General features: G+C 34.8%; 1 protein-coding gene across 1 annotated transcript in view; it reads left to right on the forward strand.

Moving 5' to 3' along the window:
- Nucleotides 1–18,588, forward strand: part of ERBB4 (erb-b2 receptor tyrosine kinase 4) — a 796,211-nt gene that overhangs the window by 422,431 nt on the left and 355,192 nt on the right. Inside the window, exon 3 of the mRNA XM_016196749.2 lies at nucleotides 4,891–5,077. Within this exon, the coding sequence (XP_016052235.2) occupies nucleotides 4,891–5,077 (187 nt within the window). The remainder of the gene's footprint in view (nucleotides 1–4,890; nucleotides 5,078–18,588) is intronic.

Here is an 18,588-nt window from a genome sequence, read left to right on the forward strand (position 1 = left end):
GTTGTTTCCTGTGATTTTATTTGCAATCAGTATGCATTGTAGTTCCTGTTATCTGCAGTGGAGCTTCTTATTGAGATATTTCAAGATATTTGTTCACAGACAGGACTTAAGAGTACCTGAAAGGATGTGACTATGAATAATAGAAAAACAGAAAACTGAGGAGATGAAAATCAAGGCATAATTTGTTGCTTTTAAATGTAAGAATTTTAAATGTATCCTCTATAATTCTTTAAAAAGCTGTTGGTTCTGTGAGTCCCTCCAGATATAAAATGTTGGAGCAATAAATCTTGGTTTGAGAGATTGCTATTATCTTTTCCCCCTATTATTTCCATTATTTGTCTGAATGGGGGAAAGGGATATGTGCGAAAAGAATAGAGTCTTCACCACTGTTATCATCAAATAATTCTCTATGCATGAATTATATATTACCTAGTTATGGTGGCTGTGTTTCAAAGTGGGTTAAACAGATGCATCCTCAGAACTGACATATAATGATGTCCAGAGTTCACATAGCAAAACGATATTTGTTAAGCCAATGTTTAAATTGCACACACTATTTTGCAAGGCAGAAGAATAACAAGCAGAATGTACAGTAAAAAAAGAAAAGACTCATTGTCAACACCAAAATCTCAGTTATAATAAACAATTCCTCCCGTCCCTGAATCTCAACAAAGGAGTAGCTGTTGCTTTAACCTGGATTTTTATGAAGAAAACAAAACTGTTTCTAAGAATAATTGAATGAATACTCCGGAATTACTAACATGTACATTTTACAATGCTATTAATTCAAATTTAAATGCCTTAAGTAATATGTAGATGCAGATATGCTCTTGCTTATGGCTTGCTTTCTCTTGTAACTAAGGTCACTTGGAGCTTCCTCCTCTGTGCTGGGTGGATCCTTCTCTATGTGCTCAGCATTGTTCTTGGCTCACCTAGAGCACTTCTTATATCAGAGGCCTTATTATTTGCTGGTTATTTGAAGCTTCTGCCATGCTGAGTGGCACACCTTTATCAATTAATAGCTAGAAAGAGTTCATCTCCCTAACCAACACTGTAAAATTGCTACTGATTTTGCTGCTTTGCTCATAAGCCTCTATTTATACCTGAGTTTGCTTCACCTGTGTTTTCTCTGATAATCCCATTAATGTATCCCTTCACCATATGATAAGCCAATGGATTTTTCCAGCTTTTGATAAGAAGAATCACGTCCTAAGTGGATTTGGAACTAAGGTGAGCCTGTTAGAGAGAATGACAGATATTATGACGTATTTTAGGCACAAGATGGATAATACATCCCCCATCACCAACATTCATCTTAGTGCTATCATTGTAACCTAAAGCACTTGATAATTATTGTATACAATTAGAGGTTAAACTGTTTTCATAATGAGTGAAATAATTTTAGTATTTAGACCAAATGATGTTACAAAGTGTGCATGATCTCTCTTCTAATAATTCAAAGGGATGACAGTTCAGCCATTGGAAGGACTTGTAGGGCCTAAAGCTGTATTATTCCAGGCAGGTGCAATTTCAAACAAACTGTGGTATACAAACAATGCCTGTCACTGTGACCTTCAACCCCTCTTCTATATTCCCCTAACACTCATCTCTTCGATCCAAAATGCACAGTATCATCTCAGGAATGCTCATAGTGACTCAGGATTCCCAGGCTGAAGGCAGACATGAGTAGTTTCATCTGTCCTGTGCCCCTTCACCTCCACCTTTGCTCCATCACGATTCTACTCTTCTAGGTGTTTAGTGTTAGCATGCTCATCCTTAAGAACTGTAGTACCTGGCACAAAATTATGAATGGAGGCCTACATGTTTATGTCTTATTATTTATTATAAATCAAACAGATATTATTAAATAAAATGTTTTGTCTTCCCATTTTGGCAGATATATCTTTATAACAACCTGAATGGCAGGTAAAGTGTTAGAATTTTTGGACTTCTCAGGAATACAGTGGCATAGAGAGAGATGGACTCCAGCCCTTAGCCCATCCTCTAATCAATTCTGTCCTGTATTGTGAGAGGCTGTGCACACAAGTGAATGGCCACTCTAGCCCCCATACCCAAAATCCATGCACTCACCTCTCAAACATTTGCACTTGGACCACCCATCCTTCTTAGGTGCATTGGTGGCAGAGTCTACTGTCTCGGGGACAGAACTGGGAAAAGCCCTGTATCACAAGCCCTGGATGAGGGCCCAGGGCTATATGGAAATGGAATTCTAGAATCACAGGGGTTTGGAGCATGGTGTAGAAAAGATGAGTGCTGACTCCAGGTGGGCACTTCTCTTGACTTCACAGAATTTGCCTAGTGGTGAAGTTGTGGCCAGAGAACAACCAGAGGGCTCAACAAATATGTGTTGGTTTCTTACTATGCACCATCACTGTTCTGGTCACACAGGACACATGATTGAACAAATCTATGTTCTTGCCCTTGTAGAGCTTATATTCTGGGAATAGGAGAGATAGACTCTTATTATTGAATGTAATAAATATATAAACTGTATAGTGCATCAGAAAGTGAGAAGTACTGTAGAAACAATAAAAGTTAGAGCAGGGAAACATGGGAGGGTTGGCATCAACTGAGAAGTTGAGATTTGTGCAACAACTTGAAGGCAGTGAGGAAATTGGCCAAGAAGATAACAAGAGCGAGAGAAACTCAAGCCTTTAAGAGTATAGTGAGCACCTTGGACCACAGTTGTCATGTCAGAAGAACAACAAAGAGACCAGCAAAACTGGAATAGAAAGAGCAAGGTGGAGAGTAAAAGAGGAAGACAGGAAAACAAATTAACCAGCAAACAAAAACAAAAAACCGATGGCCGTATCACATAGTGCAGCACTATCTAATAGAAATATAACGATAACCATAAAAATGTAATTAAAAATTTTGTGTAGCCACAATAAAAAGTTAAAGAGGACCATGTCAAGTTAACTTTAATAATCTATTTTATACAACTCAGTTTATCTAAAATGTAATTTCAGTGTTTAACCTTTGAAATCCAGAGTGTATTTTACACTTAAAACACATCTCTCAATCTGTACTAGCTACGTTTCAGGTGCTTAACAGCCAAATATGTCTAGTGCTTACTGCACTGGACAGACCCGGTAGAGGTTTTGACTCATCATTGAAAGAACTTTGTGACTTGGGAGATATTTCAGGGTTTTAAGAATTTAAATGTCATGATTTGATTTATATGTTAAAAATCAGGGGTAGCCTCCACTGAGAAAACACCATAAGCAATCAAGAGTCTGGTGTGGCTCAGTTGGTCGAGCATCATTCCCATGAACCAAGAGGTCACTAATTTGATTCCTAATCAGGGCACATGCCCAGGTTGTGGGCTCTATCCCCAGTGGGGGTGTGCAGAAGGCAGCTGATCGATGTTTCTTTCTCATGGATGTTTCTCTCTCTCTCTCTCTCTCACTTCCTCTCTCTCTCTAAATCAATAAAAACATATTTTTTAAAACAAGTAGAAAGAGGGAGATTTATTGTAGTAACCTTGATGAGAACTGAGGGTGGCTCAGATGAAGCGGTGGCTCAGATGAAGCAGTGGCTGACATAAGAAGTGGTTTATCCCTGATCATTTAAAATATGGGACAAAAAGGAAGGGTTGCATTTGGTGTGCAATAGGGGAATGAAGAATGATTTCCAGGCTTTGTCCTGAACAACAGGAAGGATGGATTGACTTTAACTGAGATGAGGAAGGCTACTAGAAGGTTGGTGGAAGGAAGATGCCTGGTCAGTTTTGGATAGGTGTGTCTGAGAAGTGTATTAGGCATTCAGGTACAGATGTAGAGAAGGGAGTTGGACAGGAGTCTGGAGTTTAGGGGACAGTTTGGAAATAAAATTTGAAGATTGTCAAAGTTGAAACAGGATAAGATCACCAAGGGAGTAAAAGAGGACAGAGAAGAGAATCTGAAATTAAAGGTATAAAATAACATAAAATTGGCATTAAAATAATATAAAATATTTTACTACTTTTGCAGTATATTTATTTTTTTAATGTAACACATGTTCTTAGCTGTCATTATTATCTTGTTCTTTTTACTGAAAAAGTGTACTTTTGTTTTTTTTCTTTTTTTTAAGTTGAATTTACTGGTGTGACATTGGTACACTAAACCATCCAGGTTTCAAGTATACAACTCAACAAAACATCATCTGCACGCTGCATCGTGTGTTCACCACCCAAAGCAAAGCCTCTTTAAATGATACCTGAAGCCCTTTTGGTGACTTTTTTTGCTTTAAAATGTCTCACAAAACTTCAGTTAATTAACTCATATTATGGAAAGCTACATTAAAAAACAGGCAGCAAATATAAAAACTGTGGCCATAATCAAATTAGTGACCATAATGCCTTTAAGGCATATTTTTATATGTGTTCCCCAGAGACATACAAGGCAACTGTTCTTTGATAGCGATAGTTCAACACCAGATCAGTAACTTGAAACCTGTCCCACAATTTACAAACTGATACAGCTTTGTTTTATTAGTCATAAGTGTACCGGTTTGCATTTTTTTATATAAAGTTTGATTGATGGTTATGTCTTCTTACTCATTTTAGTTTGTCAATAAATGAGAGCTTTATGCCTTGAATTATATTCAAATCTCAGGTATGAAGACTGCTTCATAAAACAAAACCCATTATTTTACTGTAGACACATCCATGATTTAAAATAAAACAAAAACTCATATTTCAAATGAGATTTTAACTCTTTGTGATCTTGTATTACCAAGGCAATTATTGGCAATATGATGTGGAAATGGCTCTATAATTAAAACTGAAAATTATAATTAAATGATTTATTTTTATCTAAATGACTACATAAATATACTGACAAATAACCTTTAATATTTTAACACCGGCATTTGTTTGTGTTTTTCCAGTCTATCCGGGAAGTCACCGGCTACGTGTTAGTGGCTCTGAATCAGTTCCGTTACCTGCCTCTGGAGAATTTACGCATTGTTCGCGGGACAAAACTTTATGAGGATCGCTATGCCTTGGCAATATTTTTAAACTACAGAAAAGATGGCAACTTTGGGCTTCAAGAACTTGGATTGAAGAACTTGACAGGTAAGGAAAACGTATAAAATAGCGAATACACTGTCATTATCGGTGCAACGTATAGACACGTGTGGGAGGGTGCACTGTAGTATGTGCTACATTGAGGAACACTAAAGCATTTAAATATCTACCATTTATTCATTTTATGAGGAATTATGGCCTGTGAGTCCCTTGTTTTATTTACAGATTTGTGAGTGCAGTCTGAGGGATACCTTAATACTGTTATCTCAGGCGAACAGCAGTACACTGTTCAGGAAATGCTCAGTGACTGAAAACTGAGATAGGAAGCAGGTTGAAGAATGTGTTTGGTGGTCTCAGGTGAATGGTGGACCATATCATCAAATCTGCAGTAAAGCAACCCTCACTCTCCGGAAAGCTCAGTAAATGCACGAGCTGTTATATCTAGTATTTTGCACAATTCTTTATTTTTGGAAAATATATCTATTAATTCAGTTTTGATTTCTCTTGTTTAGCAACTCACTAAATGCCACTTGTAATTCTTTCTCAGAATTCTTTAATATCATACCATGCCATCAGTGATTTTCCCTCCCCTAAGACTGCAGATAGTCCGCCAACAACCTAATATTATCATCTTGCTACAAAAAGCACTTTGTAGGAATTTGTTTTGTAAACTGGTCCTTCCAATTCTGTTGATATCTTATCAGTTCCTATAGTTCATAGTTCATAAAGGCTGTGGTGGGAGGCTTTTTGTGATAATGTTTCTAATTATGAATTTTGCACACGTGCCTGTAATCAAAATGTGCTAATTAGTAATTATCATCCCACAGTGGGATAAAGGAGTTGACACTATTAATTTAATCTAAATTAATATCTATATATTTTGCATCAAAATATGTAGTGCCTTTCTGTGTATTTGAGTTTACTCACTGGTAGTGTTTCTTGATATTCAAAAATGAGATAACTTGCCTGGCTGGGTGTGGCTCAGCGGTTGAGCATCAACCCAGGATCCAGGAGATGGTGGTTCGATTCCCGGTCAGGGCACATGCCCGGGTTGCAGGCTCCATCCCCAGTCGGGGGCATGCAGGAGGCAGCTGATCAATGACAAATCTCTCATCATTGATGTTTCTACTGTCTCTCTCCCTCTCCCTTCCTCTCTCTGAAATCAATAAAAATGTATTAAAAAAAAAAGAAAAGAAAAAGAAAAATGAGATAACTTTAGATATAGTACCTTAAAATATTAAGTAACGTATAAGATTATTATTATCAGGATATTAAAATTATTTGCTGCTTTTATTTTCAGTGGATGTAAAATATATCATTTTAAGTTAGAAGTAGCTTTGTAATTAGCTAGACATGAGACCTAAAATTGGAATATTTTGAAGGAAGAAAGGAATACTGATTATGTTACTTACTTTGGACATGATTGCTATAGAATTGATGACATAATGGTAAATGCAAATTGTTCAGAATTTATAGATTCTTTCATCAACATTTTTATTATTATTTCTTTTTGTTGTTTCAAAGATAGTTATCTTACTAAAAAGCAGGGTTTTTGACTAAATTACGACTTGCATGGAAATAATGATAGAAGGAAGAACTTGGAAGTGGAATAGAGAAAAATTAAATGATTGAAATTAGGAATCTAAAAATAATATGATCCAGTTAAAAGCTTCATAGGAAGCATTATGTTTTCTTCATGATTTTTCTATGATTGAGTCGAAGAAATGAATAATGTTTTTGAAAAGTTTATAATACTTTAATTATACTATTATTTTATAATATGTGATATTTGTAGACTCTTGCCATACAGAACATAGGTACAAATTTAATACATGAATATGTACATTTTTCTTACCAGGTTTTACATTAAATATTTGAATTTTTACTTTATGAATTATGAGGCTATTTCTTTGAGTATGCGAAATTTGGGATGCTACAAATAGACAACGTAAGGTTTTCAAAAGTCAGCCAAATTCTCTCCTTTTTTAAGACCAACATATTTATCTACTAGGGCCTTTATTTAATATTTTATGGATATTCTAATTGGTTAACTGCATGTTAGGTCATCCCGATTAGATTATTTTTGAGATGTGGACCAAAATTTTAAACAAAAAATGGAATGCTGAAGCTATTTTTGGGGAGGCCTCAATAAAAAAGTAAAGTATATATTAATTGTACTGAATTCTGATATACTAAATATAAAATAAATGCTTAGTCCAGGAGATATATCTGAATGATGTAACATTTGAACAGTGTAACATATGACGTTTACATCTGAATGTCTGCCTTCAGATCTGCACAGGCTATTAATTAAAATAGTACATCAAGTTACACAGTACCTTTTAAAGTTTAAGTTTTTCAGCTCCCCTCCACATTATTCAGTAGCTGTCAAATAACCTAATTACAGTATTGAAATGGACAGGCCATTTGTAATTGACTCAATGTATTTTAAAAAGTATCAGTGTGGAATCAGAAAATTCTCTATTCAAATACAAGATCATGACTTACAGTCTGTCTCTCTTTTCTTCTTTAAAACTGATAAGAAAATTCCACCTCACAGTGTTGTTACAGGCCTTCATGGAGTAAGGCAGGGAACTGGTCAACCATAGATAGCCCCTTTCTCATAGATTACAGAGGGTGTTTAAGGAACTTTAGTTTTCCTTCTCCGTATTGTTTCGTTTTTAGCTTCCCTTTGTGTGGACACACTGACGAAACAATTGCTCGTGTTTCTGCATATTCAAATAGGTTCCTGTTGCTTTTATGAGACTTTGAAAGGTGACTTGTTTAGACACAAAGTTGGTCTGAATTTCATCATCTCTTCTGATACTACTCTGAAAATGCTTCTAGTATAAGATCTTTTCTCTGGAAGTGAAAAGCCCAGGCTTTTCTTCATCTACTCTCAGTAAGATTGCTGTCCTCAGTACTCCACAGGACGGCTCTCCTGTCCTTCAGTGGCTCAGGCCAAGCACCTGTTGCCCCAGCCCTTCATTTCAAATCACCATCATCATGTTCCATCCTTCATTACCCCGTTCTTGACCTAAGCAAGAGACACTCATTCTGAGTTCTTTTTCTGACATTAGAGTTGCTAAGCATTCCTTCAATTGCTCTGTGAAAGGTCTTAATAACACTTGAGTGGGTTTAACTAGCCTAGTTCAGATTGTTGTTAGACACAATGTTTGTCAACGGTACTACTAATATTTACATACTGTGATATCTGCAGAAAATAATTGATTCCAAGAATACTCCCAGGTTAAGGATAAGTTACTTGGAAAATGGTTTGATCAAAACTAACATACTGAAAATTCTATCAGTCAGCGGGAATCTGTGAAGAGTGGTACATTTTTATGAAGACGTCAATTTTAAGATCAGGTCCACAATTACTAAAAAATGATACTCTAATAAAAAATGTTCAAGAACATTGTTTGCTTGTCACATCAGACAACGCATATTAACAAAAATAAAGAAAACCATAAGCGACGTGTTTTTGTGTATAGTTAAAACAGAAACATATTTGAAAGGAAATGTTATAAATATGGGATCAGGTAGAGTGACCATTTCAGCAGATTTCTAGGACATGTTTTCAGCTTTTGAGAACTGATAAGTGAATTTATGGCTCTGAATGAAGGTAAAATGGAAATTTCTTATCCTGTTGTACCAGTGATCAAACTAGAGACTGATACTGCAGTCATAAGGCATGGGGTGGTGGGACTTAAAGGGGATAGAACTATTCCTTCTCTGCTAGCTCACATGTTTTATGTCATGAGTATTAAGATAATCTGCTCAGACCATAAGAAGCAGCCTCCTTGATTTAAATCCCACTCTCTGTACTACATTCTTTTTAAACTCTATAGCATCCTTAGGAAAAATCCAGGGCAAGTCTAGCATTAGGAGAGTTTCTCAGGAAAATTCCCTATTTGGGACTTCCTGTGATTATACTTTGTTGTCCCTAAGATACACTAAGTTCTGTATGTTCCTTTCCCTAAGAGAGAAAGCATATTTATTCTAAGGAAAGAAAACATGTAAGGTCAAAAAACTCCCTTATAAAGCTCATTTGTTGAGAAAGCATGCTTGTTTGCTTATGACATTCAGAAAATGGAAGAGAGTCTTTGCTCCTCAGGGTCTCACATGCAATAATAGAAATTGATTAGATATCATCATGAATCTAGGATTTCATTCTGAGGAAAGCAGTAAAGATATCAGAATATCTGCTTCCTCACCCTTTTAGCAGGTCATTAGCTTTGTTGGGCCTGCAGATACCAATGGTGATGGAAAGAGGCTTGACTTTGGGTGGTGATCACACAATACAGTCTACAGATGATGTGTTGTGAAATTGTGCACCTGAAACCTATTTAATTTTGTTAACCAGTGTCAGCCAATAAATTCAGTACAGAGGGGGTAAAAAGAGTTGGCAAGTTCTCTGCATCCATTCCTAGTCACCAAGCAATGCTGGGGACAGAATTATTAATAGATCATTGCACATCCTCAACTGCTGGAATCAAATCAGAGCTTTGGAAGCAGTGTGAATCATGTTTGGGGATAACATGAATCTGTATTTCAGAAGGAATAAATAATGCCTGACGAGCCTATTGCAATTTAAAATATATGTAAATATATTATCTAGTTTAGTTAGAAGAGGCAGCCCCAAGCTTGGCACACCCTAAAACCCTGTCAGCCTTAGATAAGAAAGAGGCTTCCTGCTGTTTTCCTCCAGTGTTTATCAAAGGTGTGGTAGTTATAATTCCTATTTTGTTATGATGTATACATTTAATAAAATGCTTTCAGGTTCCTTTTTACTTTGGTTTTCCACACACGGCCCAGTAATGCAAACTGGGAAAGTATTTTTATTGTTATTTTGTGTATAAGGACAGCAGGCCCAAGGTCTTGTGGCAAATAGGGCCAACTTGTCTGGAATCTAGATCTATTTCCCATCTTTTCATACTGTGCCATTCCTGACAAATGCTTAGGATATCTTCTCCAGGTAAGACCACAGTCAGAGAAATAATAAATTGCCTCTAAACATAAACAACTCAAAATTAAGCAGAAGATCTTAAAGTTATATTTTAGAAAGAACTTTGACTTTAATCGTGGTATAATACTTGAATACATCATGGATGTATGTATGGAAAATGACGGTAAGTTGACAAAAGCATATAAATAAATACACAAAAGGATAATATTGTGAATACTGGATATGATTTAAAAGTATATGATCTCTTAACTAATTTTATAAACTCTTAGCCATAGCTGACAAATATTTATTAATAGTCTCAGGTTTATTGGGAAACATTTAGGATTCTTTGGAATGTAATGTCAGCTCAAATATTTGTTAGCTTTGTTTAGTTCCACTTGTATATTCAGGATACAGTGAGCTAGGAGCTCTTCCAAATTGTCTCTACATACCTGTCTTCTCTCAGTAAATATTAAATTTCTCACAAATATTTGCCCATGAGCCACTATGTGAAAGCATTTGGAAAGTATTCATTATTATTATTATTTTTATTATTATTGTTATTACTACCTTCTAAAGCTCCACTGTCCAATAGAGCTTTCTATATGATAACTGAGACAGTCTATGCTGCACAGTTGAATAGCCAGTAATGAAATGTAGCTGCTTAAAACTTGAAATATGGCTAGTAAGATGAAGGAAATTAAATTTTAATTTTATTTAATGTTAATTCAGTTAAGTTTCAATAGCCACATGTGATAGTGGCGATCATATTAGTGCAGCGCTGAATGGACACCCTGTTTTACCGAACCCGATCAGTAGGTGAGGGTACTTCCAAGCCGACTAGCATGGCTAGTCAGAGCACGGGCTCTGGATCCAGGCTCCCTCTCTTTAAATTCTATTCTGAGGCAAGATTGTCATCTTTCTAAGCCTCGGTATTCTCATCTTCAGGGGAGTATAATGAGAATCCACAGTTGGTACGGTGGTTGTAAAAGCGGAATTATAAATTACACATATAGCTGCTGTAATAAATGTTATTCATTATTTGAGAGGTATGCTTTTGGTAAAAGGTAATAGAAAGAGTCTATTTTTATAATCATTGAAAGCATGTTAGGCTTATATAATTAAATTGTAAGATATAAAATGTGTCATTTATGATTTAGGATCTAACCCTATGTTATATTTGAGTGAGCTGGGTTCTGGATGGCATGTATCGCTTCTTAATGTGCTTTAAGCTGCTAGTTGTTATGACTAAGGTTTTCATGTTTGTCAGAAATATGACTTTAAAAATGAGATTTTTTTTTTTACTCTCATGTTCACTTTCTACACTATAAGTGTATAGTTATAAAGAATTCTCAAATTGAAAAGTGTTGAGAATTATTTCTGGCATAGTCATTGCTGATATCTTTAGGATTCCCCAGTCCATGTTCACATTTTTTTCCATAATAGAACATTTATTTAATAACAAATAAAAAAGAAAAACAACTCCTCTATAAAATGTCTTCTAAATTAGATGTTTACCATATGTCATTAAATCTAAGTCACCATCAATTGTAATAAATATTTTTGAGTTGTTATATGTAGACCACACTAAAATTGGATGTGAAAGCCCAACATAAATGTAAAAATGATACAATGAATCAAGACTTTAGAGATTGTAATATAAAAATATATGCATTTTAGAACTGATAAAATATAGTAATATGTAAAGAAAATAGAGGTGCAACAAACCTCTTATTACTTTCCCAGACTTATAGGAAGATATCTGCTATTATAACGGTGAAACTCTTTACTATAGAAGTATATAAAACAAGTTGCAGTAGAAGTGACCAATATTTCATAAGTGATGAATGGAATTTTCCACTTATCTATATCTATCAGGGAATAGATAAATGCGAATTTGCATGGCTTGACACCTTTTGATGTAATAAACGTTTCTAGCCAGGAAATTTGAATTATTGTGTGGTGGTTGTTTTTCTGAGATATAGCTGATTTATTGATGCTACTGGTGAAAGAGATGAAACTATTGTTCAAAGGAGAAAAATCACTTACTCTAGGAAGTGTCTTAAACTTTGCCCTCTTAGTGATCCATGTGAGCTAGAATTCATGATCGGATATCAAAGAGAAAAGAGGATCTTTTCCCTTGTATCTTCTTAACCCATCTAATACCAGTCTACCTGAAATTCAACACATTACTTTTCTCTGCTGCTCTAGGTCTCATAATATTTTCCCTTCCCCCACCATTAATACTTTATGACCCATTCTGGGCAATACATTTTATACCTCCTAGCTGTAATTGTATTGTAGGCTAAGTCAAATTGTTTTGGTTATTGAATCATAATAATCATAGCAATTTTCAGAAATACTTACAGGGAAAAGTAAAGAAAGATGGCGATCCATAACCTTTTTCTTCCTTCTAAGATCATTCAATTTACTCAATTTCATTTGCTCTGCGATGGAAATTAGAGGTTTGATTTTATAGTATCAGTAATATTGAAAAAAACTAATATCAGGAAGGTTATTTTTTATGTTCAATCTACCATCAAATAAAGGGCTTCAGACTTTAAAGGTTTTTAATGACATACATAATGAGCATATTCTGACAACTAAGTCTATGGGCTATGTGTATATGTTCTTTGGCTAAACTCTTTACTTTGTTTCATCCAGTTCCCATCTCCCCCTCTCCTCTGACAACTGTCAGTCTGTTCCATGTATCCACGCCTCCGTTTACTACGTTGTTCATCAGTTTATTTTGTTCATTAAGATTTTACATATAAGCAAGATCATATGGTATTTGACTTTCTCTGACTGGCTCATTTCACTTAGCATGATGACCTCCAGGTCCATCCGTGCTGTCGCAATCCTGTGATACATCACCTGTACATTGCATTGTGTGTTCATCACCCAAAGTCAAGTGTATTTCCTTCCCCTTATGTTTGACCCCCTTTGCCCTTCATTACTTCCTATGCATCTTCCCTCTGGTAACCATCCCACTGGGGTCTATGTCAATGAGTTTTTGTTTGTTTTTCTTGGTTGTTCATGTATTTCAGTTTTATATCCCATGTATGAGTGAAATCATATGGTTCTTGACTATGTCTATCTGATTTGTTTCATTTAGCATGATATTTTAAGGCCCATCCATATTGTCACAAATGGCAGTATTTCATCTTTTCTTATGGCTGAGTAGTATTCCATAGTATATATGTACCACCTCTTCTTTATCCAGTCATCTACGGAATGACACTTCAGTTGTTTCTATGTCATGGCCACTGTGAATAATGCTGCAATGAACATAGAGGTGCATATATCTTTAAAATAACCCCACTTAATAGATGATTGTGATTATTTCCATTTTGAAGATAAACTGCAGTTTTAAAATATTAAGTAGCATGCCACAGAGCATACAATAATTTATGGAATTCAGGTTTAAAATAAGGTAATATAATTCCAGATTTTCATTTTATCAACATGCTATGGAGATTCTGGGAAAGAAGGAGGTCACATGACACTGAAATTTTATCATCTTCTGGTTTGTGTGAATGAGTTGAGGATCTATCTTCTCATTAATGCAGTCTCTTTTCTTTAGTTTTTAATGAGGTTTTGCTTAGTGTAGGTATTTAGAAATTGACTTCATGGCTTTTCTTTTGCTAACACTAGAATACAAAAGAACAGATAACTGTATTTCAGGTGCATTCATTTGTTTTGATTTAACTCTACAAGTTATGTGTTTTGTCAAGATAAGGGTTTTTTGCCCTTATCTTAGTTTAGTATTCTTTCTGTTATGTTATTTTAAAAATACAGTTTTATTCAAGGTACTTGAGAGAGAGACGTAACATTTTAATGTTAAAAAAATATGCCGATCTCTATGTGCTTAGGTATGCATTCTCACTTATCAATGGGAAGAAAATGAAACAAAATAAATTCTAGAGTTTATGCATGACACAGTTGTAACCCAAATGCATCATTTATCTACAAAACACTATGAAATTTCACGTGAATACTGTTTAGTATGTTTTGCAAGGCAAAGATAGAGAAGATAATGGAGGTAGAACTGGACATGTCTACCGATATATCTTTGTATAGCTCTGGTAGAAAAATGAAATGAAGCAGAGAAGGAGCCCATGTCCTTGCTATCACTTTTCACATAGCAAATGTGTGACTGAATTTCACACATATGCATTACATTGTCATTTCATGTAGTTAGAAATTACGTGTCATAATGATAAATCTTTGCAATTAAAATTGGATCATTCTTCAAATGTAGGCCTATTGTGATCAGGGAAAAGGGGTGAATCAACAATTAGTGTCTTGGCTTAAGCACCTCTTAAAAATTAAGAAAAATCTGACTATCTTTTGTGTTACATAAATACATCAGAGGTCACAATATAGATTATCAACTCCTTTGTGACTTTATTGAAGAGTATCTGCATAATTTAAGTAGCTATCCAATGGTTTTATATATTTAATATGTATTACCATGGGCAGTGACTTCTTAATTTGCTTTGTTATTAAATATAAAATATTGAAAAATATTTAAAACTCAGTAGTATTTGTTGAACCATCTCATGTCAATATGGTGCCTGATTTATATTTAAATCAGGGAGAAATTTAATGTAACTTTTTAGTTCATTTACATTTTAATCCATTGAAATGTGACTTAGATATATTCTCTATCAGAGAAGATTTGAAACATTTTCCTTCTGAATCACAAAATCTTACATTTTTAAAGGAGATACAAACAATAATATATATAGTCCTTCACTTAATAGAAGTTAAAGCTCCAAACTAAATTTTGCACGTACAAATAAACGTAAAATGATGGGCCAGGAGATGGTTTCTCTTTGAAAAGCATTTCTAATTATAATTGCAAATGACTACTTAAGCCAACTAGTTTGTAAAGTAGAAAAAGTCCTTTGAAATAAATGCAATAAAATCATTGAGGTACAAAGGACAAATATAGTTGAAAGTCATACATGTCTATAATCTTTGTGTAAGTAAGAGCCAACTCTGATTGTTGCCATTTATAGTTCTCTGATTAGCACTTCATTCACGACAAAATGTAAAGCAATCACAGAGAATTAAGTAGCTTTTTTGTATGAAAGACATACTCTATGATTTGGACAAAAAGTCAGGAATAATTTGGGGGAGACGGAAGTGATCAAAATAGAGCTCAGAGGTAAAATGATTGAAAGATTCTTGATATAGAAATATCCTTTTGCCTTAGAATTTAGGATCCACAGTTCAAATCTAGTCTATGTGTTCTAGATGAAAAAGTATGTTTCTAGATTATGAAAGCAATATTTTCAACATACTCTCAGCAGCATGAAACAGGAGAAAGAACTTGAGTTTTGAAACCTGATAAATTTGAAATTTTATACTAGCACTGCAATTTACAAGGGAAATGTCAAAACCATTTAAGTGCAGTGCCTCCGTTTTCTCATCTGAAAATGAGAATTGAATGAAAATAGATGTATGCAGACTTCCTAGCGTAGTGATTAGCACAAGAAGTATGCTAATTCTTTTCCGGTTTCCCCTTTTTATATAATTCTTGTTGGAGTAATGATATTTGAGTATTAATTTCTTAGTTAATTTTTGTCACTTCTGTTTAAGGTGTTCTTTACTTTTTTATTTGAGAGATGTAGTTGATTTTAGTCAAGCCTCACCTCACTAGTAACCAGAAATTTGAATTCTCATCCCACTGGTATATTAAATAAATCACCTGAAACCTCTTGCACTGATTTTCCAATTCTGAAATGAAAGAATATTCTTAGTCTTTTTCTTCTTTCTTCCTTTCTCTTCACTTCTCATCTTTTCTTTATCCATTGATCATACCTGCCTGCTGCCTATCTTCATGGAAAAGTTCAAAGGCAAAGTGTGAGTCACATCTTCTTAGTGTTTAACTTGCTTTTCTAGGACAAGTGAGGACCTGACATTAGCCCTTTCAAATAAGCAGAGCATGACACTAAATTTTTGCTTTCTGAACCCTCGGGAACTGAAGTTCAAGCCTTTAATTAAAAATGCAACTCCATGTGGATTGGAACCTCTATTAGAGTTTAATTGTTCGGTGTGTATTTGTTTCCTAACATTGGGATAACAACAAGCTGCAATAATAGCATCCACATGTGTGTACATTGAGCTATGTATCATTAAATACAGATCCACTATTCTTTTAATAAGTTGTTTTACTTTCCTGGTAAGACTGTGAAACCAATTCAGTTGGTTTTAAATACTGAGTTTAGGCCAAAAAGTTTCCCAGTGGTGCCAAGCAAAGCCTATTCATTATGGTTCATTTCTTAATTTCTTAGTTCCTCTCAAGTATTCAAATGCTCCCGCTGGGTAAAGCTACCAGTTGAGCTACGAGTTTGTTTCCCCAGAGATTACTTTTATACAGTATCTGAAACTCATTAATCATTGCTTCCTTTGAAATCCCCATTACACAGGAAAGAATGGGATTTGAATGCCTACATATTCCATACTCCCTTCTAAATAAGCAGAAACAGTACAAAGTCTATTTTCACTTCTCCCCACTTGCTGAACTTGCAATAAGGATATTTTGATGACTTATTTTAAATAGCTAAATCTATTTTAAAAGATATATGCTGAGGCTTTTCTCAGTAATTAAAACATGTTATTTGCTTCAGAACTTGAACTTCTAAAGGGCAGGGTCGTGCTGTTAGTGTTTTTGGTAGCTCAATTGCTATAGCACGGCTGGGTCTCTCTGTCAGTGTGTGAAAAAGAAGTGAACCGTGTGCTGTCAAAACAGTGGAGATGTGAGGCATCTGCAGAGAGTCAGCTTGGTTTCCAGACTCTGTGACCACATGAAGCTTTGGGGTTGCATTCTAAAATAAGCATCTTTACTTGAAAGATAAAGACTTAGGGAAGAATTTTTAGTGGCGTTTCTCATACGTTTGTTGACCTAGTTTATGTGTTTGTATATATTATTTTACCCTATAATAAGGTAATCAACAGCTTAGACCCCTAATCACACAGAATCACTGTAGAGCTCCAATATAATTTTTTAAAAATTTCTATATACAATACCAAGGCGTTTCTAATGTAAGCAAGAAATTACCATGACTTTATTGCTTGCATGGCATAAAGGCGTATTTAACAACCATTTCTATCTCTTTGTTTCAACTTTTTAAATTCTGTGACTTGAGAGAAAAGTTGTAGTAAATAAAACATTACTCTATATGTTACATTATAGAATTAGGTTTTATAAAATAATTGTAATAATAAATCTATACAGGTGAACAGATCATATGTATTTCATAGTTTAAATAAAAAATACAGACACATACCTAGAATTAAGCAAAGTACAAATAAGACCAAAGAGAGACAAAGAAAAAATAGGCTTATGATAGATAATAGATAAAGAAGATATGTGTATGTAATGTATATTTCCATAGAAATATAATATACATATATATATATATACACACACATACACAGAAATATAATATATATATACATGTATATCTTATATCTCTTCATGGAAATGTAATTTGCATATGGATATATACACCCATACACAGATGTGTGCATATGTTGATGTGTTTATATAGTTTCTGACTGTGTTACATAACTATGCATATTGCTTGTCATTGGCACATATCTGAGGAGCAACCTAACCAACTAGTTATAAGCCTGCTTTTCTAATCACATGTGAAATGATATGTGGCTTCCAAGAACTCATTTTCATGTTGAATTATTTTTATAGAAAGCAGGATGGACCTCACTAGACAGAGTGGGAATGAGTGATCCATATGCATTTATATCTATCAACAGGGCACTGAACCTTTGGAGTGTCAGGGGAAACGTGCCCGTGGGCTGGAAAGAATGCACAAAGGAATCACACAGGGAGAACATGCTGGAGGGGTTTTATTTGATGTTGTCAGACTGCTCTAGGGTCTGTCTTGCAAGAACCCTTTTGGTTTTCTTTTCTTTTTTTTTTCCTTCTTTTTTATGTTTTAAAACACATGGGTTTCTTTTGAAACATCCTGCCAAGAGAAAGAGTAAAAGAGTAAATTACAAATGAACTATCATATTCCCTCTCTCCCTCTCTCTCTTTCTCACCCCCCCCCCCACACACACACTCACACAGGCTCTCAAGATAAATATTCAATGTCTGTATGTGTGCCTACAGAGTTAGCTGCCACGGTCAATGGTCGGGATTCTTGAAATCTCATTCTCAGAATTTGAGGTCATGAACTGCATTAATTGAGGGCAGAATAAAGAAAGATGGCACTGAAAGGAATACATGTTACAGGCACCTAATGTTTGTTTCTGTCTTCTTATCGGTTTATATATTTATTTATTTAAAGCTTAGTTTTACACTTTTCTCCCACTAAAGGGCACACTTAAAAGCACTTTTTAAAAACTTAACTCTTAACCTAAGTGATCAAAGGTTGAAACCAGGCTCCTAGTCACCTTAAACGTACACATAGGGACATTGTTTAGGAAGCTGTAGGTTCGAAGAAAGTGTCATGGTAAATGTCTGTCTAATATATCATATAAAGCTAACTTTTATTTTAAAGACTTTACCCAAAATTCAAAAATTTTATTAGTGTTTCAGTTAGTCATTTGTTTGCAAGACAAACATAGTTTTGTGCCA

This window comes from Miniopterus natalensis, chromosome 8, assembly GCF_054644295.1.
Source record: "Miniopterus natalensis isolate mMinNat1 chromosome 8, mMinNat1.hap1, whole genome shotgun sequence".
Taxonomy (NCBI): Eukaryota; Metazoa; Chordata; class Mammalia; order Chiroptera; family Miniopteridae; genus Miniopterus; species Miniopterus natalensis.